The 27,435-nt window shown below is 29.0% G+C and overlaps 1 protein-coding gene across 4 annotated transcripts; it reads left to right on the forward strand.

Annotated features, from left to right (window-relative positions):
* Positions 1-117: 117 nt before the first annotated feature.
* On the forward strand, positions 118-27,435 carry LOC550655 (protein FAM49B). Of its 4 annotated transcripts, none has more exons than XM_026443653.1 (7): positions 118-830; positions 20,824-20,958; positions 21,140-21,364; positions 22,633-22,967; positions 25,058-25,137; positions 25,256-25,382; positions 25,997-27,435. In XM_026443653.1, exons 1-7 carry the CDS (start codon positions 797-799, stop codon positions 26,132-26,134), a joined length of 1,074 nt encoding a protein of 357 aa, XP_026299438.1. In that variant the 5' UTR covers positions 118-796; the 3' UTR covers positions 26,135-27,435. The 4 variants fall into 4 exon arrangements, with proteins under 4 accessions (XP_026299438.1, XP_006564304.1, XP_006564303.1 ...); XM_006564241.3 differs by having other exon boundaries at positions 118-826; XM_006564240.3 differs by lacking the exon at positions 118-830 and adding an exon at positions 17,719-17,883.

Below are 27,435 nucleotides of genomic sequence, written 5' to 3' on the forward strand. Positions count from 1 at the left end.
CGAAATCACAGGAGAGGACGAGAAAATAGAAAAACCTACAGAGTGCACAGTGACGTACCAAGAGTGGGGGAGCGCCAGCTGACTGGTGAAACTGTCTCGTCGTTTGCCGCGCGCCGTTGCTTTGACAGTGTTATATCAACCTCCGCCAGAGTGAAGTCGTGTGTTCCCTTCGTTCATAAATCTCGCTCGAAAAAGAAAGAGTCAAACTTTGAGAAATTTTTTTTCTTGAACTCGAGTGATCCGCGTAAAGGAACCACCACGCTTCCTTTACGACAGTCTTGAAAACATTTTTAACAGAGAAAGAGAGAGAGGAAAAAAAAAAGGGAAGAGAAACAACAATTCGGTGAATAAATAGACAAGAACAAGGGAGAAGAGAAGAAGAAAAAGAAGAAAGAAAGAGGAAAGTTACCTCTTTCTTCTCTTCTTTAACCCGTTAGAAATACCCAAGACACGAGAGCAAACGAGATAAAACAAACATCAACGCGAGCATCACGGACACACAAGGGAATCTTTATTGAGACATTCTACGAATTTGTGCTGCGTGTTTTGTGAGTGATAAAAGCTTATCGTCGCGCGGCAACCGGAGACCTTTCGTGTCAGCATATAGAGAGGCGGATCGCTTTCCTTTTTCGAAAAGGCCTTCCCTCCACTACTGAGAAGAGGGTTGCTTCTTCCGGGGATAACCGGAAGTGGCTATTAAACTAAAGAAGGTAGAACAATGTCGACACTCGAGAACAGCCTCCCTTGAAGCTCCCTCTCACGTTCTCTCAAGATAATAATTCGGCCCTGTTAAGTCATGCTCTGTCTTATTGCCCTGCGTCGAAAGGTAGGTAAATGTTTTTTCTTATCCTCCCTCACTTCCCCTCTTCTCTCTTGCTTCGTTACAAATCTCGGATAGGAATGACTTTTGTTAAGAATCTTCATTGCGAAACGTGCACCTCAAAGAACGGTCATTACGCGCGGATTGAAGAAATTGCTACAAATTGCAATAATCGGCGCGGATAATACCGGGGATTCGTCAAAAGAACGTTTTCAGACCGTGACGATTATTTTTGTACTTATTCTATTTCTTTTTTTGTAGACTTCTTTTTTTCTGTAGCTGATTTCAAATTATCATGACAATTTAGTGATTAAAAAATATTTATTGATATTATAAAATATAGTTGCGAATATTATTAGTGTTTTTTGTGATATCTTTGATTATTTTGAGTATGGATCTTCTTTATTGAAAATATTTTATCCGGAATAAATTGTAATAAATTGTAATCACGAGAAATTATGAATAATTAGAAACAATGTGTCCGTAGTTTATATAGATTATCTTATATTATGTTTAATGTATTACAAGAGTAAGAGGAGATAAACGCAATGTGATTGAACGTAATAACGAACCAACAAAACGTTATTCTTTATTACATTATAAACTTGATCTCTAACTACGTTATAATAATAGCAGAAAAATCATAAATGAAAGTTATGAAATTATTTAGAATTTCTTCGTGAATGTAATCAGTGTTATTTTTCAAAACACATTATTCAAATTAAAATATGCAATTTAGAAATATCCAATAACCTTTAATCTATTGGAAATAAAATTTCAAATTGAATTTAATACAAATTCCTTTGTTGAATTTCATTCATTATTTATACCATGACTCTAATTCAATATGATAAGATATAAGGTTAACGAATTGATAAATAAAATACTAGGCAATTACAATAAAAACTTGATTGTTCTAAATAAATATAAATCTTCTTTAACTTTATCAACTACACACGATTCAACTATTGTAAAGGTTATGACTCGGAATTAACATGTTCTCTATCATGCAAATTTTGTTATTCATAATATTAAATTCGATTTGATTATAAATAATTCAAAAAATAAGAAGAAAAAAATACAATAAAAAAAAAAAGATAGAAGAATGTGACCAATGACAAAAATTCAGCTCAACAGAGGTGTCGGTGCGAACGAATTCCCAATTAAGAGCAATTAACGATAACGAGTTCGAAGAAGAGAATAAAAAATTCTCCAGAAGATAGCGAAATAATAGCGCGTAGAACAGAATGATCTTCGACATATGCATCAGTCTTCCGGCAGATGGAAACAAAAATATAGTTCGAAGAGGCCATACGCGTGAAAATATGAAGAGAAAATAGAAAAGAACTAGGGTAGCAAAATAAATGTTAGGATGTTTAACGTTTCAAACGATACGGAAAAAAATAGAAATTAAGCGAGTCTGCTCGCAATTAAGAATAATTAACGATAATCTTTTCGATAGGGAATGGAAAGAACACGAATATCTCGTTCGAACATGCAGGAAAAATATTTTTCAGCTTTTATCTTGACCAATATAATCAATAATTTATAAAAAAAGTAATTATCTTATTAGATTCTTCTCGAAATTATTCAACTTTTGTCTTTTATTTAAAAAAATATTTTCAAAAACACTCACGTAAAACACTCAATATAATTAAACAATCTGAAGAAATACATTTTCTCAAACAACAAAAGAATTCTTTTGATATATGAATACATTTTCCAAATTAATTTTATAATGCAACGATACTTTATAATATATATATATATAAATGTACCGATCACAAAGAATCCTTTTATACTCAATTTTGAAATTAAAATTCAAAATGCATCCTAACAAAAACAAATATCCGGATAGTTTTTAGCGCATGTATATGTAAGAGGAAAATCGTCTGACAAATCGACATCACGAAGGACAGGTTGGTATGAAATTGAGCCGTCACGCAGACTCGCGCGAATTTATTACTCGCTCGACTCGAGTTTCGCGGTTTCCTTTGTCCGACCGATAAAAAAAAAACTTTTCCAACATGAAAACACACGCGTCCCCCGTATGCATCTGGCGTATAGAGATTTCTATATTACCTCTCACTCCAATCTGCCTCTGTCCATCCCTCTCGGTTTCCCCAAGGATATAAATGGATCCGTCCTCGTCTCATCGAGAGGCCGATACGCACTTGACTTCCACGCGGAAATGAATCGTACATGTGATACAAGAGCCACTTCGTACGACAAAATAATTCATACATACATAATTTAGCGGAAAAACAAACAATCGAGCCCCGTTTCCATCGCGTCTAGGGGGTGAAAAATCGATTGTTAATGCTTTCGCGAATTCGTGCTTGTACAGCTTTGAATCGCGTAATCCATTAATATTTTGCGAAATATTCGTGAGAGGAGAGTTTATGGATCGGTGAATTGGTTCCTGATTTGGAGAAATTCGATTTCAATTCGCTGATTGCTGTAGGTGGTTGCGAAAGATGGAAATTAATCATAAATAATTATGATTCGAGTTTAATAGTAAAATATGATTGTATATTTTATGAGTAAGAATTTCAATATATTATTTCTGTAAAATGTAGATATAGAAGCATCTTTTTACTAGAAATTATTAAATATTTCTAATATATTTCAGTATAATAAATATTTAGAAAATTAATAATAGTAATTAATATAATTTTATTCAATTATATTATATTTTATAATTATATTTGTATGAAGTTCCGATTTGTTCGAATTTTATAAAATATCAATACTGAAAATCAAGCATACGATATTATCTACATTTTTCTTCTCCAATTAAAAATTAGAAATCTTTCTATCACGTTTTCTTGTAAATCCATCAATTGCATAGAATCATTCGCATGAATTATTAGTGATTTAAATTAAAATTTAAAATTAAAATATCTAGATTAAAAGAGAAACCGTGGATTTGAAACTGTAATTTAGAAAATTCAGATCAATCTTTGAAAATTTTGAAACGATTCGAAAAATAAAAGTTTTGATGAATAATTTTTAACACAAATCCAATTCTCGAAATCAATATTCAATTATGTTTCATCTTGTTAAAATTAATTTGTTTGCGCGGATAAAGGAAAATTATTTTTGATATAGGATGATTAATTTGATTTAAAAATAAATATATGTTCGTAATAAATATATATTCGTAAAAAACAGTTCATAATGCTATATTTATCTATCTGTGATGAATGATAAGATACGTTATTTATATTTTCATTCCCTTATTTATTTATTTATTTCCGTATATACGAGATAAATTCAATTATATACCAGATATTCATACAGTATTTATGTTATCTACATAAATTATCTACATAACTGTATGTGTCACGAAAAAAATTAAAGCAAATATTAATAAAAAAAAAAAAAAAGTTACACAAATTGAATTCATTGCAATATATCTTTTCCAGATACAAAATTTCATTTGCAAATAATTAATTAATCAAATATTTAATAAATTTAATAATAATGTAGTTAAATAACAACTTTCATCATTGTAAAAAATATTAACCGAATTTAAAAAAAAAAGCTAAAAAACAAAAGAAATTAAAAAAACTTTGACCGATACCTTCGTTAAAAATGATCACAATTAATTTTTTTCATTCAAATAGCATTCGTATCAAGATATTATTCATTAATATCCGTTATAATTATGATACTCGGCACATAGCAGCAAAAAGATATTATGAAAGAAAATAACAAGAGCAAAAAACGATGAAAAGAGTCTCAATGCTCGTGTGTCACCAATTTTTATGAAATATTTTTTTATTATATGTTCGATTTTTACGCTGAACGACTTTTATCGAATATTTGAAAGGATCTCGTCCCTTTTTCATCGCGTTCGTAAATTCGTGGGCAATGATATGTTATCAGATTATCGAGGCGTGTTGGTCGTAATCAGGCCGCTCCTATCTGTCGGCCAATTAACAAGTAGGTCATCCGCTCGTTTGTGGCAACCTAAAATGGGGAACCATGAATATCGGTTAACGGAGAATCCAGACGATCTACCTATATTACGTATTCTCTTTCAGAATTTTATTTAATCGAGTCAGAAGCATAATTTACAGGGAAAAGAATAGTATTTCTTATCTATTGTCAATAAATTTCGCTTTTGTTACGCATTCGTTCTGATTAAATCTCGTGATTCACTAATATTGCTGATTGAAAAAGCTTAATCCTTTGTGGAAACATATTTTATTATTCTTTTATATATGTGAAATGAATAATATATTCAAATATTTTCTTTATTTATCAATGTGTCTGAAGGATAATTAATTTATGTATTTTTGTAAAATTGTAAATACTTTAATATTAATAAAAATAATTAATTTCTTTTGTTTATTATTATAATATAATGAAATTCTTGAATTTATCTTGATTTTTTAAAATATTTTATATTTTCAATAATTTTTGAAAAAATTTACACTTATTTAATCTAACCAATTAAAGATTAAAGATTTTTTCGATAATCGAAATATCAATGAAATTTTTCTTATATTTTCTTATATTATTTCTTATAAATAAAAATTCAAGAACAATACTACAAAAGATATCACATATATTTTTAATTGATATCATTATAACCGATATCAATACAATACAAAGTATACATACATAGCGTAATATCGTCTTGAAATGGCCTTGGACTCGGAAATTTATTTCTGATTAAATAAGAAACATATTCTCTTCCTCATGAGTCATATGTGTAAGTTAATTGATATATATCGAGTATGTAAATAGCAGTTGATCCAAAATATTCTTTAAATTATCGGTCAACTAACGGAACCAGAAAAACAGTAAGACGCACACAGTGCAAAAGAATCGAAGGAATTTCTGTTAATCATGCATTATTAAGAATTGATGATGATTTGAATGGAAAATTTAATTTATAATGATCAATAGACATAACAGAATAATCAAATTCGAAAATAGAAATATTTTTCTGTTATGAGTTTATTAAATTACATATAAAATTTATTTCGAAATTATCATTATTTTACTGTTTCAAATCTACAAAATAATGTTTAATGAGTCTATCTGGAATTTTTCTATTTAATATAATTTCAAATATCAATAATATCGAATTCACTTTTATTGTTTTTTATTTTGACTTTTTTTATTTATACTTTTACAATTATTAATTTTCTAACCATAATTTTTCACATATATTCATTGAAATATATGAATTCTAATTCATAAAAAATAGAAAAATATAAGTTTTTGAAATTATAGTAAATAATTACTTTTTTATCTAGAACAAAAGGAGAAGATAAATAAAGATAAGAAGAAAAGCAACAATTTTCTTTCTCAAATCTTGGAAAACAAACTATATTTCATCCAAATGAATTGTCTTGCAGACAAATGGTTATGAATACGAATTTCCAGAGAACCCTGCTACTTGTTTGGTATACCTAGTTAAATCTTTCCAAGTTTGAAATTACATCGAGACCTAGCTAGTTCATGCTGCAAATTGGTATTGATTTTGATTCTGTAATAGAGCCACATGGCGTACTCATTTTACCGGTTAACTACGGAGAATTTCATCGATCGAATTCCATCGGATTGTTGCTGTTCCAGGTAGAAATTGATTCGCTAAACAGTACCGCATATAGTGCATTCTTGGTTAATAACCTTGACCTGATACAACATTTTGTGATTTTATACAAAATTTAATCTAAATAATTTCTATAAGTTACGAATAAAAAGTAGAAATTTACAAAAATTCTTATATTTCCAATATTTCTTTAATTTTTTTAATTATTTGGATGTTAAAATTGTACATAAGGATTCATCACATATAAAGAATAAATTTATTATTTCCTTTATGCTTTTTATATTTATGTGTACGTAATATATCTCTTTAATAAGGTATCATCTTTATCTTATTTCATAGAACATGTGCTCAAATAACCGAAACCTATAGGATATCCTTTACAATTAACTAAATTTTTACTGAATTATTTATGAAAGTTTAACCGGAAATAATCAACTTACACTGGTACAGTTATCTAGAAACAAATAGATAATATAGAAAGATAATGTCAACGTTTCTTACAATTTTTTTTCATGCAATAATTCGCCGAGAAATTGCTCATGATTAATCAAAAACAGAAACATTTTTCAAATGATTTTAAAAATTGGATTCGTAAATGAAATTAAAAAAAAAAAAAAAAAAAAAAAAAAGAATAGAGATCCACGGAAAAAACATAATGAAATTCGAATCATATATGTCATGATACTAGATTGTTTAAATACCGTACAATACGAGTAACCATGAGAACAAACCTGTATAACATCCTTCTATGGTGTATCGCGAATAGGCGGATGTGGCGTGATCATGGGTGTGGAAAGCATTATCGCACGTGTGCGGTTTGTATGCCATGACGTAATGATGTTTATAATGAGAAAATGTTAAAGAATGTACACGAAATAGATATTAACAGATCACAATAAAAATTAAATTAAAAAGAAATTCAAATATATATAGTTACGTATTGCGTGTAGTAATATATGTAATATATGTATATATGTATCTATTTTGAATATTTCAAAATTGTTTATAGAATAATGTAAAGTATATAAAGTATCGTTATTATAATTTTTACAATATTAATAAGATAATTTTATTTAATTACCTTATTAATATATACTTGGTGTATAATTAATTTTCATAATAATAATAAATTATAATATATATTTTACATAAATACATATACTGTGTAGAATTCTGAAAGTGATACGACTTATAACAACATGTATTATACATTAGAATAGCGTATCTATATATTAGAATTCTAAGCACATTTTTTTCATATAGCATAATGTTTTATATCAGTGATTTTTCGCTGTAAAAAATTAAAATTAATTCTATTCTTGAATTTTTATGCTCGAATTTTGAAAAACAAAAGATCATTCAATTTACGTAGTAATAACAATTGTTACGAATTTCATTTTTTTTTTTTTCCTCCAGACGACAAATATCGATCGATTTCTGTCAACTAATCGTGATCGTTTTGTAACGGTTCACTCCTTTTCTCCGTTTGCTTCATTTGTAATCAAGCACACATACACGTGCTTGTACATACGTAGAAAGGTTTGTCAAAGCAAACGTGTATGCGAGCAGAGGGGAATTTTGCTCGGAGGTTTCATGTCTTCGTCCGGGATATGACGATATCCCCCCTGCTTGGCCAGTGGCGTAAGCAACCATAAAAATATCCAGAGTACGTGTGATTCCTCACGGATGCAATGCCATCGAACAACAGATTACATAACGATTTAAGATTTGCTTAAAGAAATTTCATTTGTAATTTTACAATACGTTATAATACTTCCGATATTAATTTATTCAATGTTCAATTTTGTCTTTTTTTTTTTTTGATAAATTAAAATAGATTACATAAAGTACAAAGAAGATTGACTTACACTTTCCAGTCATACATAGTTATCTGATTATTACTAATTTTAAATATAATGTTTACTCGAATATTTACATCTTTAAAATATATATGTGTGTGTGTGTGTGTGTGTGTGTGTGTGTGTGTGTGTGTATATATCTCACTTTAGTTATTCTTGTAATTCTTATTCATTTAATTCGATTATAATAGGTATCTGATGACTTATGATTAGCAAATTTATATAAAAAGAAATTTTATGTTTCAAAAAGTATTATTTTGCTTATAAAAGTTTAATCGAACTTTAAGTACTTCATTAAAAAATATTTATTGCTAGCATAATCGTCAAGTAACCTGTACTTTACTTTCTATTCACATAAATACGCGATTCATAACTTTCTTCCTGAATTTTCAATTCATTTTACAATGAGAAGAGAAATGGCTCATTTCGTGTCTAAATAATTAAAACATTTTTACGATGATAAACCCTTTCATAGATCGTTCTCGTTCACATAATTGTCACGTGATAGCTTATGGAAAATAAGCATATCGCGTGAGAAACTTTCACGTCTACCGTATTTTGCCTCTACATCACGTAACTCCAGTATCAAGAGACACGAAACAGGAACTCGAATCGATCCATATATCTACTTATAAGAGGAAAAAGAGAGAAAAAAAAAATGAAGAAAATAAAATGGAAGAGAAGGACACGCTAACCATTGGATTTTGATCTATCTTGGAGCACGACAACCCTTTCTTCCCTTTTCTCCTATACAAATACGTTCACTGACACACGTCTTTCATTCATAGAACATATAGTAGAAATCAGAGCACCCGATGAAAGCTGTCTCCCGCTAATTCTCTATTGCAACAAGCCCACCGAGTCGTTCTTTGCCACTCTACCCTCTGGGATACCTGAATCATGATTACGAATCTATTCCGGAATATAAAAAAAAAAAAAAAAAAATGAAGATATCTTATCCGCAGAAAAAATCAGTTGATTATCAATTATTATCTAACTAATTGACAATATGTTGTTAAAATAAATATTATTTTTTGAAATGATCGAAAAAAAGATGGTATTAGATAATAAGAGTTCGATTTCTGTTGATTTAAATATAAATTTTTTTTTAGTTAGTTATTTTTAGATATCCACACATATTATAGATCGCGAATGTTTATGTAAATTCGAATTTTGATCAATTATTATACTAATTTATCTTAGAGATCTTATTTTTATTTTTTAAATGGATATTTTGTATTTTTTGCACTATGCACTATAAATTTTTGTACATTGTACAAATTTTTTATAAATGTATTTATAAAAAAATTATAATTAAAAATTCGTTAAAAATTTGAATCATTTGTTTTTGAAAATCATTATTCCTTATCACAAGTTTTGTCGTGAAACGTTTAATGAAACATGAATTCGTTGGAATTGTCAATTTCAATTTCCCTATTGATGTTAAAACCAAGTATTTTCGATCGGTAAATAAAATATGTCTCTATCTTTCGAGTACGCTCAGAAACGCTCTCGAATACTTTCGGATGACATCGGAAATCCATAATCCCTACTTTTAGAATTTCACGGTTTATGACACGACGTCTGATCGAGTTCCCAAACAGACAGATGATTCTGAAGTGGTTTAATTGGTTTATGGGGTGAACAGGATGGCGCAATTAATTCAATTAATTGATACGATCAATTGGCCATGATAAATTGATAGACTTCTATGTAACATTGATTAATAGGGTTCACAAGTGTTATTTTAATTGAATTGAGGAAAAATATAAGAGGAAAAATATAAGAGAAAAAATCGAGTAAATTATGCTGAAATCTTTACTTTTTTTAGTTTCCTAAAAAATCTATTTTAAATATAACGAAGAAAAAACTTATAAGATAAAAAATATTTTAACTATACAAGAGTTTTTATATTTTAATTTAAGAAAAATCTATATATTTATAAAACTTAATGATCTCATACAATTCATAACTATACTATATATATGATATAATGATAAAAGTAATTTACCAAAAAAAAATCATAAATTACTTTTTCATCAATCTTTTCAATTTCTTTTTATTTTTTTTTTTTTTATTTCTTTGTAATAAAGACGATAATTTAGTCATGATACATACATAGTACATGGTTTTAGATATTTGATTTAATACGTTATTAATGCTTGCATGGGAAGTTTGGTATAATCCGAGGTTCGGTCATTTCCTCTTTCCATCAGTGCCGCTTTTAATTAATTTGCCTCGTTCTTTAAGGAGGACAGGGCCACTGAAGAATAATAGCTTGCTCAAAGACCATGTACGATGCAAGTAATTTCTAAATTATAATTTTTTTTTTGACTTTTTAATTTTGTAAAGTGACTTTAATGCTACGTTAATGCATTTCTATTTAACTTTGAAATTTTAACGAAAAAAAATAAATAAATAAAAAAATGAATAGAGTGAATAATTAAAACTAGTACTACTATAAAAAAAAAAATAAATAATTTTTTCTAGTTTAATTTTTTTTATTATATATATATATATCTTTATTTTGATACTTTTGAATTTTAAGTAAGGATTTTACATCGTATAATTATTAATAGTCTACAATTTTCAGATATCGTTAACCATATCGATATGTACTTTACACGATGTACTAATTCTGTTATATCTGCAGTTTAAAAAAATTCCTACTGATATTAGATTGGTTTTATATTTCAGTTACTTGATACGAATGAGTCAAACAGACTTTAACTCTGTTCAAACAGAAACTGGGTGATCTGTATCATAGATCAATTAATCATTTTTTTAAACAGGATGATTCCAACAATTAATGTAGAGAAATATCTTTTAAGATAATTTTTTTATTTACTAAGCAGATTAAAATAAAAAGTGACAAAATACAATATATAAAAAAAGATATTTCTTTAAAATTCCTAAGTAAAAAATAGTCATCTACACATAATCATCTAAATAAAATAAAGAACCTCTTCTATTCCACCTGATAACCTACAAACTCAATAAAGTTTTGAGAAAATATGTATTCTTCCATGTTTCTCATACACCATTTCCCATTTCTAATTTCTCTTTCGATTTAATGATGGTATAACTTATTAACACGAATATTAGCACATCGCTTGTGGCCCTGATCCTCTCACTGTTCCGCAAATAATTTGTTAAGGAGGCCATCGAAGCATACCTCGTATAGCTAGCCTAGTTTAGAGATCGACCAGAAGACGTGTTACCATAATGCGACGTGTTGCTTCGATATGCGAGGAATACACCTTTGAATCACATACGTATACCTGGCAGGTATTTAAATCGCGTGCGTAGTTGCGTACACGTTTGCCTTATTAAGCACGCACGCTGCTGCGTAGCACGACTCATCACGCTCGTGAACGAGTGGCGTGCATAAGCGCTTGAGTAGACAGAGGAGGCTATTCCTTTACGTTGTTATAAAGTGAGTAAGAAATAGACTGTGCATAGCCTCCCTTGAACTTGGCTTGAACTCGACGAATCATGGTTCTCGAAAAAAATTTGTAAGTATTTAAAGAAAGGTAAATATAATTTGCGAAAAGAAGAATGAATTTTAAGCTTAATGATTCGTCGATTGTATCGTATAGTTGAAAAATTTTAAATTAAATTATGAATAAATAGCAATTTATTTGATGGTATTAAATGCAGTGAAAGCATTATAGATGTTTATAACGTGGAATATGGTACGATGTGTCATATAATACGTCAATGATGACACGTCTTCTTTGATCATATTTATTAAAATACAATTCTTATTAAAGAAAGATAAGATACATACGTATTTTGCAGAACTAACTAACAGAATTAAGCAAAAGTTACTTGGAAAGAATATTAGATTGACACGACTTATTAAACATAAAAATTATATATAAACTTCATATTACAATGTTATAATTTGCAAATTAAACACGTGAAAATCATTATTTTTCTTTATTTGCTTTAGTGATAGAAACTGTGGTAACTTTTCTCCATATTTACATAGTATTTATCTCATAACAGCGTTCTATACGCGGCGTGTACCTTATATAAGAGCGTTAATTCTTTCATATACATAAATGAGATACACATTTCATGACAGTATATCCATCATGCAAACTTATGAACGAGTTTCTCTATCTTTTTATCACGTGACTCACACTTGTTTTGTAATGCTACAAAAAAACCAAGTTTTTATAATATATAAAATTTTAAAAAATCTAAAGTATTTACTACGATAATCAAATTATGATTCTTAGACTGTTTATAGTTTTTCTAAATTCCCATTTACATTTATACTTTCTATGAGTAAAATTTAAAAAAAAATAAGTTGTATCTAGATTCATATTTATGTAAAATATGATAACAATATCTATTTTCTGGAAATATTCTGAAAATTTAGAATACAACTCTCGAGTATTTGTGATAAGTATTTGTGATATATAATTCTTATGATAATTGATTTAATGTGTCGTCAACACTATCATATTCAATAAAAATTGAATGGGATTAAGAAATGTTGTTATGAACAAGATATTTGTCTTAATGAAAAAAGCACATAAGATATCTCATCCATAAATTCAATAAGTAAATAATAAATACCAATAGATATGGATACAATGATGAATCGTATGGGTTCTAGCTATTGAATGATTGAACCAGAGTGATCCATCTGATTCTGGGAACTTTCATGGGTTCGTAAATTGGGTTTGCATGCAAGTATGAGTTCGTGAATAGATTTCATGCAAATATGCGGTGCACACTATGGTCGATCGTGGTTAGTGATTTATTTTCGGTGCAGGATATTTGATAGGCGAGCTTTTAATTGAAATTGATCGGTTGCGGTTTTTCTTGTTATTAAAGATAAAATATTGGATATACTTCTGTATAAAAATATCGATAAGAATATCTAAGAAATATTGATTTATTTTTTTGAAAAATATCGATTCAAAATATTATAAATGATTGTGAATTTATAATAAATTTTGTACTATAAAAATGATATACAAGTATGATAATATGAAAAGTTTCAATTAAATCTCAAAATATCAAATATCGTTTCTTCCCGAGAATATCAAATGTGAAATTTGAGTTGATCCTTTTTCATGATTTTTGTCCAAATTCCTCTCTTTTTTTGCAAATGAAAAAACATCCGATACAAAATTATTCAGAATTATTAACACAAACTAAAAATTCTTTGAATTTAAAAAAAAGAAAAACAGATACATAAAAAAAAAATTCTCAAAGAAATCAACAAAAACTCTATTTTGACAAATAAATCAGAGATCATGCATTCGATTACGTTACCACAACCGGTAGCACGAAAAAGAGGCGGAATGTTCCTGCAAAACCTATGATAAAAATCGAACCAGTTTATAATCCTTTGCTTCTTTCACTTTCTTCCACTCGATAAACCTGTTTATTAGCTCTGTCTTGCACAGTTCATCCTGAGAACGATGCAATGCATGAACCGGATAAAAACCATTCTCAATTTCTATTAATAATGATGGAAGGGAAGAGAAGAAAAATTGGCGGTCAAAGTCGTGATAATGTTCAATATATATATCTTCGTTGATTGTATACTACACATGTCTACATACTGTAAGTAACTGGTGGAATAGTCATCATGATTGTTGCTTCGCTTATGGTCGTAGCGACGAAAATTAAAGTTGACCGAAGGAAGGGAGAGAGAGTGTATCCGAGGGTCATGGTGGGAGGTGGGTGAGGGTTTCAATTGATTTGCTAGAATTGATACACAAAAAGGCCTTTAATAGGCGTCGATTATCTTCGCCCACGGTTTCCGACGATTATCCAATCGTGTACTTGAAAGAGGTGCAAAAATCACAATGACACCGCGACGATATTTAAACGATGCATCATGTAAACTGATGACTCTCGTCTTCTAAGTATACAAGATGACAAAATAATAAGAAATATACTATAAGTTATTATATATGTATATTCGATATTTTGTTAATTAATAAAATTTTGATGATTCTGAATTTTTGGTTGAATGCACATGGAATGATGTAATAATTTTGATACTGTCTGAAAATTTTATACTATCTGTTAAATTATTGTTAAATCATAATGGTTTGTTATGTTTATTGCAAAATATTGTTAAAGATTTCATAAAGTTATTGATGTATTGAAGTTTTTTGATACAACCTGTCTTCTTTTTGTAATAAAACGATTTCGTAAGCGAATTACTTCATCAAGTATAAATTGACTTTGAATATTATATATTAAAATACGAATGAAATTGTAAAATTGTAAAATACATATTTAAAGCTGTAATAAATCCTATCATAGATTTACTGTTGAAGTATTCTAGTTCATTTAATCAGGAAATAAAAGATACACTGATAATACATTTGTGATAATGAGTAATATTGGTATGTTTTTCGATTCTCTGCAAAGTGAGTTGTGAAATGTCAGAATTTTTATTCTAAAACGATAAAATATGTAATAACTTTGTTATTATATTATTATAAAATTATATATATCTTTTATCTTTAAATTTATCATAGATATATTGAAATTTTAATTTATTTGTTTGTAAAATTACAGACGATTTAATTATTTTTATAAAACAAAGAATTTTTAAAACTGATTTATATATCTTTATTATTGTTAACCCTTCGTATATAAATTTATTGACGTCATTTAAAACGCACAAAGGCATAAATTATTTAAAATACGCTCGTATGCAAAATAAAATATCGATTTTCTTAATATTTTTAATAGCTTGGAGTGCGTTGTCAACCAATGTTACTAGCAGTTGTTAATTATAGGGAATGAAAAGTTAACGCGATTTTGATTGTATAATAAAGTAACCTAATCTAAACTTATAAACTTTAGTATGCAATAAATTAATAATTTTGAAATTTAATAATTTTCAATTTTAATAACTCTCCTTCAAAATAAATAAATTATTATATAATATTAACTAATTTCAAAAAAAAATTTCTTATCTTTCAACTAAATATTTTACTTCAATATTTCATAAAAATTAAAAAAAAAAAAGAATTTTTCAACAGTTTCCAAAATTTCCCTGAATCAAAGACAGTATAAAAAAAACTTATCACATGTAAACTAAAATTTAAAAAAAAACATTTCGTCAAAAAGATACATATAATTTTAATTTCTTTTTAATTTTGCATGCACAAATGGATACTTTATGACACGTATGTTTTAACGGGAATGCAGTCATATTTTAACGATATACTAAAAGAGAGCATTTGCAGATAAGGCTAGGTCTATCATATGTGCTTCAAATACTAAATGTACGTGGAGGGTTTCGCGCATAATGTGGGGTAGGTGAGTGTAATGTCAGCAACGATTACTGCTTTATCGGAAAAATGGAAGTGAAATCACGATGGTTATCCACGTCGTTGGATGCTCTTTCACTGCTCGATAGATAATACGAACTAATTCTCTCTTGACACGGAATTTCCTTGAAGCAAATAACGATCTCTCCGTGTCTTATTTGAACGTGTCACTTTGTGCAACGGTCTAGGGGAGAATTGGAAGGTACGACGTTCTTCAAGTATATGAGAATTTCCATTTACATTGTTGTTGAAGATAGGAAATTGAATCTTTTTTTTATATAGAAAACTGAAGGTTAGAGGAACGTGTATTTGTATTATTTTTTAATTATTTTTGCTGTTTCCGGATATTTTTTACACGAGAACATACGCGAGCAAAAAAAGAAATATTTTTTAAAAAAGAAATCTTATATCTATTAATTAAATCATTGTTGTTGATTGTCTACTATAATGTTTAATATAATTTAATTAAGAACGACAAAAAATATGGAAGTTATAGAAAAAAAAATCGAATATTATATAATGAAATTATAATAAACAAAACACGATAAGATATTAAGCTATATTTTGAAATTTCTTCACTTCTACAACGCTTGCAATGATGAAATCTTTTTATCTTGTATTATTTTATAGAATTATATAAAATAAATCACTATTCAAATTCCAATTTTTTAATTGTGTACATAAAAATATAAATTTGCAAATAATCTATCAACAACGAATAAAACAACAACGAATTTTCATGTAATCCACAAATGGAACTGTCGTTTCAATATCACGTCTATCCCATAAGCGTTAACCCATAAAAGTATTGACACGAAAAATCCGAACAAAGCCGTTTAAATATTAACACGATTGATTCTTGGTAACTCGGTCAGTTTATACCCGGTCAGGCAATATTGTTCACCCTTATAAGTTTTATCTTGACCGTCAGTGACAACCCGTTGGTCTAAGACGAAAAAAGATTAGCGTGTCCCCCTCATGGATGAGTTGGTCATGGGATGTAGAGAATTTCTAAATTTATAATAGTATTTTGAAATACGTGTCTTTACTATAGCGATATCTATATTCCAGTGAACATTAGAAGTTTCAATATAATTGAAGTTTGTTACTTTTGTAAAAATTTATGTTTGCAGAACTTAATAAAAAATTTGAATAAATATCGAATGAAGGGAATACTTAATAAAAGAACAATATTTATTGTAAAAGCACCGACCTAGTAGTACAAATGAAAAAAGTTAAAAAATTTTGGAAAAGATAATATGTTTTTAAATTAAATACGATACATTATTCGTTATTTTCTAAAAGATATGCGATACTTTTGATAAAAATGTTAACCCAATTAAAATAAATTCCACTCAAACACGAAAAAATGGATAATGGATAAAAAGATGGATAAAAATTTTCCTAATGGTGAATTGCGCGTAATGATAAAGTAATTAATAATTTAAAACTATCTAATATATTAACAATTTAAAACTATATATATTTTGAACTATATCACACGTGTTAAAAGTTTAAAGTATTGATTAAAAATTTTACGTGTTAATATCCGTAAAAAATTGTTAAATTACTAGTTATTGTAAACCTCATTTCAAAAGTTTGTTTTCCCTAATTAAAAGTTTTTCCACTAATTCAAATTAGAATTTTATTTAGCAATTTTTAAACTAATCACATTCTAAACGTTTTCCTTTTAATTATATAATCAAAAAGAATATTCCACGTTAAATAATTATTATATATTCCTACAACAATTACGCGTAATTTACTTCAAAACTTTTTCAAATTTCTCATTAATTTAAACTCGCTTACATGTAATATAAACTTTCCACAAAAAATCCAGAATCCTTTATTACTCATAAAACAATCCTATCCAAGATATTATAATTACTCATAAAAGCCAACATATTTCTATAATCAAATATTCTCTATCAGAAAATAATTCTTATAAAAATTCCTTCGAATCTAAATCAATAATTTTCTCGATCTTTCGAACAAAGGAAAATTTCGAAATTCTAAGCGAGAGTGGAAATAGTGGTAGCAGCGTCACCTTGAGGTCGAACCGGTGAACTAACCCCCCATTGATTTTTCGCGCGAACGTCACGCCGCCACTGTCGTTTACCAAATAAGGAGAGGGCTCGAACCGCGCCACTACACAACGCAACCCCCTTACGAACAGCAATATGGCCGTCCGTTGAATGACAGTTGTTGCACTCGGTTCGCGTATACTTGTTGACCATCCCCGGCCTTCGACGTGCACCTGTCAGCGTCATGTATTCGCGTTCTCGAATGCGACCACGCCGACTCTTCTCCACGGTGAGTTCTCGAGGGAAAACTCTCTCTTCTCAACGTCTAAATAAAATTATCCTTCGTGCTATTAGATCCGTATCTATATCCTGCGACTTCGTCCTTCGAAGGTAAAAAATTTCACGATTTTTCGTCATCGTTCAATTTTATTCCATTTTATTGATTTATTTTTTTTTGTTACTTTTCGATCGATTTACAAACTTTTTCTTTAATCGTGGGTGAATTATTTTCCTGTGATTTTTAATTTTAAAACGCGAATGGCACGCGAAGAAGTGATTCGTTAAATGCGAGAAACGGTTTGGAACGGTTTGTTTGTATTTGATTGATCATGAAGGAATCACGCTGTTTGGAATCGTTACGAGGGAAGCGATGATTATTGTGCCGTGCCACTGTGGTAATATTTTCCCGATTCCGGATACACTTCTGTGTTAAATCGTCCGCGGAATTTTCAACGTAAACATTTATCCTCGTGCGGGATCGCAGTTATTTTCGATTGCATTTGATATTCGATGGGATAAAAAAGCGATCGATGGCGGATAGATAATGTCTGGAAGAGGAAGAGATACCAGTTACGATGGAGTATTTTTAAGGATTTCATTCAGGATATAATTGGTGAATCCGTGAGATTTAACGCGATGTTACGAGACTTTCGCGAAAGGGACACACACAATTTTCTGCTAAAAATAACGGAGACATTCGCCGGTACATTGGAATCCCTTGGTGCACAATTTTAGATCTAGCAAACTCGATCGTCTGTCCCCTCACGTGTGTGACAAGCTTTCACTCGAGCTCTTCTCATCGTCAAGATTTTATCGTTTCTACATATCGTCGATTACGACCACTTTACGCGATAAAAGGAGATTTTTTTTCTAAATTTACTTTCGATAATAAAACGATTTGATACGATTGCATTTCGCGAGTGAAACGAAACTAATTGCTTTTTACAACGAAAGTTGATAGCGTCGTCCCCTTATGTCACGGAAAACTAACTAGTTTCGCTGGTAATTTAAAATTGTTTTTATCTAGCTACTCGTTTCTAATTGCTTTTCATTTAAACGTAGAGTTTCTATACAGACACGGACAGAATAAAATTTTCCAGTTTTATTGGCGATAATTTCTCGATGTTAAAATGTACTTTTTATTTCACACATTAAACGCAAATGCATAAATTGTACGATATATGTATAAATTTTTGTACAAATGTGTATTTTATAATATTATTATTGTTACGTATTATGATAAAATTGTTATAGTTATTTGCATTAACAAAAATATTTTTTAATTCGGTATTGCGTGATTCATAAGAGTTTAAATTACTTAATTTTAAAATAGTTTATTTGCGCGATAAAAATTATCAGTGATTGGCAATTTACCACGTAAAAAAAAAAAAAAAATGAGATATTAACAATTACATAGATTATCGATTTGTAACGTTGTCGTATTATAGTATCACAAATTTGCTATTTTCCTCTTTTATCAATTTTTTTAATAATCCTGCTTGAACAATATCATCGAATCTAAATTCAAATCTAATTCATAATTAAAAAAAAAATTAAAAAGTTCATAAAACTTTTTAGTTAAGATTAGAAAAGTTTTCCTAGTAAAGACAAAACATAACGTAAAAAGTAAACTAAGTAAATTATGTAAAATAAAAACTTTGCTTTTCTTAAAGATTTCTCAAACAAGGGTTAAAAATGATCAAAAATCATCTTTACACGAGTGAGAGGAGTTAGTAGTTCTTAAAATCCCTAAGCGTTTCAGGTGAGGTCAGCATAGATTAACTTTGTCGGTTGGAATTAACAGAAGGTTCATCCCTTGTTGACGAGTTCGCAGAATTCATTCGCTCCGCGATCCTGACACGCGCGATTTGCCTAATGTGCACGTATACTTACACGTACGTACATTAAACACTAACGTGTATGCACGCGTCGTTTGCCTGGAATTAACACTTCGACATGTACAAACGGATCAGTATAGGGATCGAGCCAGAAATTCAAATTCCGTTCTGACTCAGACCAGTCACTACACAAACTCCGACCAGGCCAACTGTCTCATAGTACGTAAGTACTTCGTCGTTCCATTTTTTTCCTCATCGGTTTTGGCAATCGTTCCAACATTTCTTATATTTTCGTGATCTATTATACAATATTTCTCAACGAGTTTTCCTTTAAAAGTATTCTTCAACTTCAAATATTTGTCTTGACTCGAAAAACTTTGATTAGACTTCGATGTATATCGATTTTCAAATTATTTTGTCTTTTTTCCGTTATTATTTTCCTTTTTTGTTGCGTAATTTATTATTAAAAATAATTTGAATTGTTTAATGAGAGAATTGTAATTAAAAATTGTGGTGTTGGATTTGAAAATTGAGTATTAACTATTTATGTTTTAAGATATATTTAATCCCATCATTATGCGAAAGAAGGTAACGAGATGGTGAAATTCTAAAGGAAAATCATGCGCAAATCCTTCTTAAACGTTTTAGAAGAAATGTAATTCTAATTTCGATGGCAAGGAGTTAAAAAGAGCCGATTAGCGCGGATCGATAGATTCTTCCTAAGAAATTAAATTCGTTTTAGTATTCCATAAATTTTATTTTCGTTAAATGTATTCGAGTAATCTTTTTTAGTAATCTTTTCTAAACTCGGCATTTCTGCATTATCCTATAAATCGTACTTACAAATATAATAAGATAAAAAATCTATTTATTTATTTTTTTCACGTCATCTAATTTTTCAATATTTCAAAGTTAGAAAGATGAAAAATTTAACACGCTCTAAAGTGACAGAGAAATAATTCGAACTTTAAGACTATTCCCACTAGAAATGAAGATTTATCTCATTTTTCTCTTATGCTTTTCAATTCATTAAATGGATGAAATCAAATAGCGAGTTATTTTATTTTTTCAATTGATTATTAAACTTTGCATTTTTGTCTGTTATAATTTAGATGCCTTTCGTGTTGTAAATAATACTGTGAAAAGAAACCTCAGACCGAAGATGGGCAAGCTTTTGAGCCTTCTGGCTCGAGATGAGTCTACCTGTTGCACCCCTCAAAAGTACGACGTCTTTTTGGATTTCGAAAGTAAGTTGGATGAATATACTCGTATAAATCGTTTCTTTCAATCGTTCTTTGAACTTTTTTCTTTGATTTCTCGCAAGTTTCTCTCGCTATAAATGAAATTACACGATATATTGGACGATTTTTATAAAGAGAAAGCTATTTTTAAAGAATAAAAGAGGATTTCTTATCGAATTTTTTTTAGATGCACAACCTTCCGATATAGAACGGGAGACCTTTGAAGCGGTGCAAAGAGTTTTGAAAAATTCAGAATCTATTTTAGAGGAGATTCAATGCTACAAAGGTGCCGGAAAAGAAATCAGGGAGGCGATTTCGGCTCCCACGGAAGAGTGTCAACGAAAAGCTTACCTGACTGTTGCACCTCTAGTCGCCAAGCTGAAAAGATTCTATGAATTTTCATTGGAACTTGGTGAGTCTCAACTTTTGTACATAGTTTTATTTCTTCCGTTTCAAGCATTGTTTCAAAATTTGTTTGTACAGTATGTTTTAGAATTTTATTTCTATAAATTTAGAAATTTGATTTCAAATTTTTGATTGATAATATATCTATCTATTCTTATGTAAGTGAACAAAAAATTTCATGTGAAACGAAGGAGAGAAATATTTAAATTTGCAAAGTTTAACGTTTAAAAATTAATAGACGTTCACTCTTCATTTCTCTTATTATTGAGTATTCAAATGATTTCGTCTAGACTATTTGCTTTTAATATTATATAGTTCTAAGGGACATTTTTATTCCGGTTGCCTGTTATGCAAAATAAAAGCAATAAATGCATCTGAAGTTTATAAACGGTTGAAAGTTTCGTTCGTGCCAATGCAACGATATTGGATTTCCAATCACCGTGTGTACGGGAATATTCAAGCTACATTCAACCTAAACAATAATCTCCCGCAGTTCGTTGCTCAACCAATATCGGCATTTAATTTCTTACGCTCTTGTTTGATTTCAGCGAATGACATCGTAATTGAAAGTAAACAAAAAATGTATTCTTCGTGAAAAAAAGAGGAAAGGTATAATGAATTTCAGCGAAAATTGAAATTTTTCAGCGGAAATAAGAATATAAAACTTGAAGAAAAAATTATTCGTCTTAATATTTCATTTTTTTCACTTACTTGACTTTTTGCTAAGTAGTGATTTTTGTTAATGCATCATCATCACATTTAAACTAATTCCAGTAATTTAACAAAGAAATAATTAAAAAAAAAAAAAATATCACTGATACCGAAGTAATTATTTCTTGATATATTTATTTAAAGAAAAGAAAAAAAGAAATAATTTAGCTATTTGCTTATTTATGATTTTTAATCTAATTTAACTATTTAAAGATAACAATTATTCTAATTATTTATACAGAAGAAATTATTTCCTTATTTATAATTGTTTTTTGTATAATTTTGAAAGAATATTAAAGAAAAATATAATCATTTAAAAAGATAAAAGCTAATATTGCAAAATTTTTCTTGTTAAATTATTAGAATGAATCCAAATATTACAAAAATTCACTTACTTATGCAAACTCTCTACGTAAATTAAAAAAATTATTAAATTAAACTAAAAATTAATTGGAAAAGAATTCTTTTATCCGTAAAAATTACAAAAAAAAAAAGAAAAAAAAAAGAAAGAGATCAAAAGAATCGTAATCCTCATCTTACAATCACCGTTTTGATATTTTCCAGAGAAGGTAGTACCAAAAATCTTAGGCCAACTGTGCTCCGGTAATCTCTCCCCGACCCAACATCTCGAGACTCAACAGGCATTGGTGAAACAGCTGGCGGAAATTCTGGAATTCGTCTTGAAATTCGACGAGCACAAGATGAAGACACCCGCTATTCAAAATGATTTTAGTTATTACAGAAGAACGTTGACCAGAGCATCTCTGGCGCGACAAGAAAGCGCTGAAAAGGACCTCGTGGTCGGGAACGAGCTCGCCAACCGAATGTCCTTGTTCTACGCCCACGCGACACCCATGCTTCGTGTTCTGAGTCACGCGACCATTACTTTCTTGATGGACGTAAGTGCTATCTATCTCTTCTTTGTATTCTCCCCTATCTTTTCACCGTTCCTTCACTACTATCGATCCATCCGGAAGCTAATCGATACCAGCCGCGATGAATTCTATTAGAATTCTATAGTTAGAAAGTTTTCTCGTATTTTTCTTTAACGCGATGGAAAAGTAGTAATTTGAATATGAATTTTTCCCGATCAACAACTTTTTCTGTATCTTCTTTGCGAAATTTATAAGAAGAACATAGCAAACCAAATATCAGCAAAATACGAATTGCTTTTTCTCGTTAAAAAATATTGAATGGGTGTATAATAAATGTAATTAAAATTCTCTGAAGCGTTTTCACTAAAATTAAATTAAAATTCTTCAAAATGCTACTAAACTGCACATAATAAACAAAGAAAAAGTATTCTATCCTATATACATAAAACGTAATTTCATGCGGAATTATCATCTTCTAACCATTCAACATGTTGTAAAATCAACTTTGTTAAAGATAAAAAGCTCATAACGGGGAGTGGAGAAACGTAAAAGGTCTTTAGAATCTTTGAAAATGAATTTACCTGGTTCGGTAACACTGAATAGACGGCATTGACGCGAAACCTATTCTTCGCCTACATATGTGCGCCTGCCTCTGTATAACTTGCTTTCTATTCTATAATAATAATAATAATAATAGATACCGAGTTTTATATTTTGTTTCGTTGTAATTGATAATTAACCTTTTTTTTCTCTATTCTTTATTGAATCTTTTAAAGAAAGACAAAAAAAAAACATTGCCTCGTATGAATATTAAACGAGAGATTCATCAACGATCACGAAACTTGTGGCAATGCGAGCAAAATAGGTCGGTATAAATAATGACGAGCACTGAACCGGAAAATTAAAAGCTATTATTCCAAGTGATTCAGGATAAAACAGTTCTCGGAACATTTACCAGCATAATGGATAGCAGATTCGTAGGCAATAAATGTATATGTGTATTTTAATTGGGACGATAGAGGAAGTGATTGTTTGTGATTTCAACCTCAAATTTTAAGCCTTGAGATTGAGGAAGCCGATGATCTTTGTATATTATTGTGTTTAACTTTTTAACTTGATTGCTTCTTCTTGTTAGCTTCTTTTTTTCTTGGTTAAGTATTAATTCTTAGATTTCTTAGTCTTATTCTTAGAAACGAAAATTAACGGAAGTATTCGAATTACATTTATGAGAATAAACATCATAATTGGATCCATTTTCGTACAAAATCTATTACTATTTAAAAAAGGATTTTCACAATTACGATTTGAAAATTTAAATATCCAATTGATACATAAATATCTAAATACTTCCCGAACTATTTTTAATTCTTGAAAGATTAAAAAAAGAAAATTGAAAAATTTTAAAATGAAAATATAAAGCAGTAGTGAAGATAAGTTCAGAATATTGAAATTAACAAAGTTAATTTATTATTCTTGTTAAATTTTACAAGATGATATTATTGTTCAACGGAACAAAAGATTTAATTATGAAAGAATAGTAGATACGTTAATGTCAGAAATAGTACTATTGTGTACGATTCGATTAATTATTCTGAACAATGCTGTTATGTTAACGGACTAGCAACTAGGTATTAAACAAATGATGGAAGTTTAGAGTAACGAATACAATAGATACGATACTCGATCGCATGGATACCGACACTATTGTAATTTGACTTTCTCTACTTCGCGTTTCTCTGTTCACATTAGACTTGTCACAATAATAACAGTTATAAGAATTTATTATAATGTAACGTGAAAAAAACAATACCTACATTATTTACCGTGAATGATGTTGGAAATATTCAAATTAGAACTATCAAAGAGATCGATCATCAAATTTTTCGTTTTTGCAATAACTAAAAGCGAATTAAACTAAAATTAACATATCATTATATCCATGCATAATATATTTAATTATCCATTATTATAATACATAAAATTTTTCCACATTTTTATCACCGATTGAACGATTAATTTTTCCCCCGTTCAATTATTATGTAGATAATATTGTTATGACATTAGAATCTCATCAAATTTAAATTATTAATTAAAAATATACGTATTTATTTCAGAACGAAGATGTAGCACGTGAAAATATTACTGAAACTCTTGGCACCATGGCCAAAGTTTGTCTGCGCATGTTAGAAAATCCGTAAGTGATATTAATCTGACGATACAATTGAGTCAAAGAACTTTCGTCTAGACAGAAAGATTTCTGAAGAAAATAAAAAAAGAAAGCTGTTTCAGATAAGATATATTACTGTTCTTAGGAATTTATTGGCGCAATTCCAACGAGAAGAAACTCAACTCTTTGTTCTGAGAGTGATGGTAGGGTTAGTGATCCTTTATGATCATGTTCATCCCCAAGGTGCCTTTGTTAAGGGTTCGAATGTCGATGTAAGTATAGATCTTTTGAAATAAAAATTAAACTACGTCTAATGTCACGTGTATTGGAAAAAAAGGGACGTGTTTAATAGTATACTGACGTCAATTGCTGGATTAAACTATTTTAGAAAAATAATTTAAAAATAAAGTATCAGAAATTAACTGAAAATATTGTATCGGAAAATTATGGATATTTATATCCGAGCAAAAATAACTATTAGATAAAATTATATTCGCAAAAATAAACAATACAGTACTTTTATCGTGAAAATGATTATTTCAAATCGATAATTAATAGAAGAAAATTTATTAAAAAAAAAAAAAAATGAAGAAAAAACTATAAAATGAATATTTAATAAAAAATTAATTAATTAATACGAGTCACTGTATATCAATTTTTCATTGATGAAATATTTTTCTTTCAACTTGAAAAACGATTTTACGAATCTAGAAAAAATTTATTCATCTATATTTGCATAGAACGATCATCTCACTGAAGTATAAAACTATTCTACGTCTCTTTTTCTATATTCGAGCTTTTTATAAATGCTAAATTTATTCATATTTAATTTAAATACAAAATTCTTGGCCACATATACTTCACAGAAAGTGCATTACTTTTCCAGGTTAAAGGCTGTGTAAAGCTATTGAAGGATCAACCACCTTGCAAAAGCGAGGGTCTTTTGAATGCTCTTCGCTACACCACCAAACACCTGAACGAGGAGAACACACCGAAGAACATTAAGAACCTTCTAGCAGCATGATTACCAAAGCAGCGCGGATGCTGCATCAGAAGCTAAGACAAATTGAACGAATGACATCCATTCAAATTTTGTGTGTACGAGATCGTCGAAGCGACTTTATATGACACCAAACAAGCAATCTCCTGTTTCTGATCGTGGCTGGGTGGTGGACCATTAAAAAAAAAAAAACGTGTCTTTCGTAATAGAGTCTATAGCTGCCCGAAAACTGCCGACTTCTACATACCTTCTGACGAAAAAAAGAAATTAAAAAAAAATAAATAAATAAATAAATAAATAAAAAAAACAAAAAAAAGTAAAAAAGAAAAAAAAATAAAAAAAGCAAAAAAACAAAACAAAAAAAAGTAACGAAAAAGAAAAAAAAGAAGACAGATAGGAAAATCGTAGAAAAGCAAACGAATCGAAACGACTGAACCATCAGAGGAATTGCTGCACTCGTTTTCTTAAGCGATGTCTTTGTGAGAGTGCGAACATTTAAGTTATTATTATAACATTACTAATCTCTTTCTCTCACACACATTACATCTTGATTATATTATTGATCATTGCTATTAATTATTGCTATTATTGCAATTTTTCACGTTCGTTCGAATTATTATTGTCACCCAAGTATTATTACCCTGAAATAATTAACATCATCACGTGTATCAACAATTATGTATTTGTCTTCCCATGTGAAAAATGGGAAGGGATCGAGTTAATTAGACCATATCAATAGTGTGTATTTTAGGGTAATTTTTACGATGATCATCGAATGATTCTCGAGAAAAACGTTACAATGAGATGTTTAATAACGTTGTAAGATATATTGCGCAGATTTTTACTAATTGTTTTGTTTGTTGAACGATTGTCATCTAAGGCGAATGGACGATTAAGAGAAATTGTTAATAAATACAGGGGGCTGGATATTGAAAATTAAAATAGAAGGACAAATGTTTTACTTTGTTTCGTTGATATCGATGTATTTTATTATAGATTTTGTTTTATTAATTTGTTAATAGTAAGTTATTAACACGTATTTCGTTGAAAAATGAATTACGCTGATATATTTTCTTCTTTTGTTTTTTTCTTTTCTTGTTTATCTTTTCTTGTTCGTTTCTATATATTTCGTATATAAAAGAAAGTTAATAACCAAAGATATTGTTGCTGAACATTTATAATGTCACTGATTTTATTGTAAATTTATTATCTTAGTATTTTTTTGAGGAACACGCGTTATTTATAAGGGGAAAAAGTTATCGAAAATGATTTAATGTGAAAAAATTCATCTGTTTTTTCACAAAAAAAAAAAAAAAAAAAAAAAA

The sequence above is a fragment of the Apis mellifera genome, linkage group LG11 (assembly GCF_003254395.2).
Source record: "Apis mellifera strain DH4 linkage group LG11, Amel_HAv3.1, whole genome shotgun sequence".
Lineage (NCBI taxonomy): Eukaryota > Metazoa > Arthropoda > Insecta > Hymenoptera > Apidae > Apis > Apis mellifera.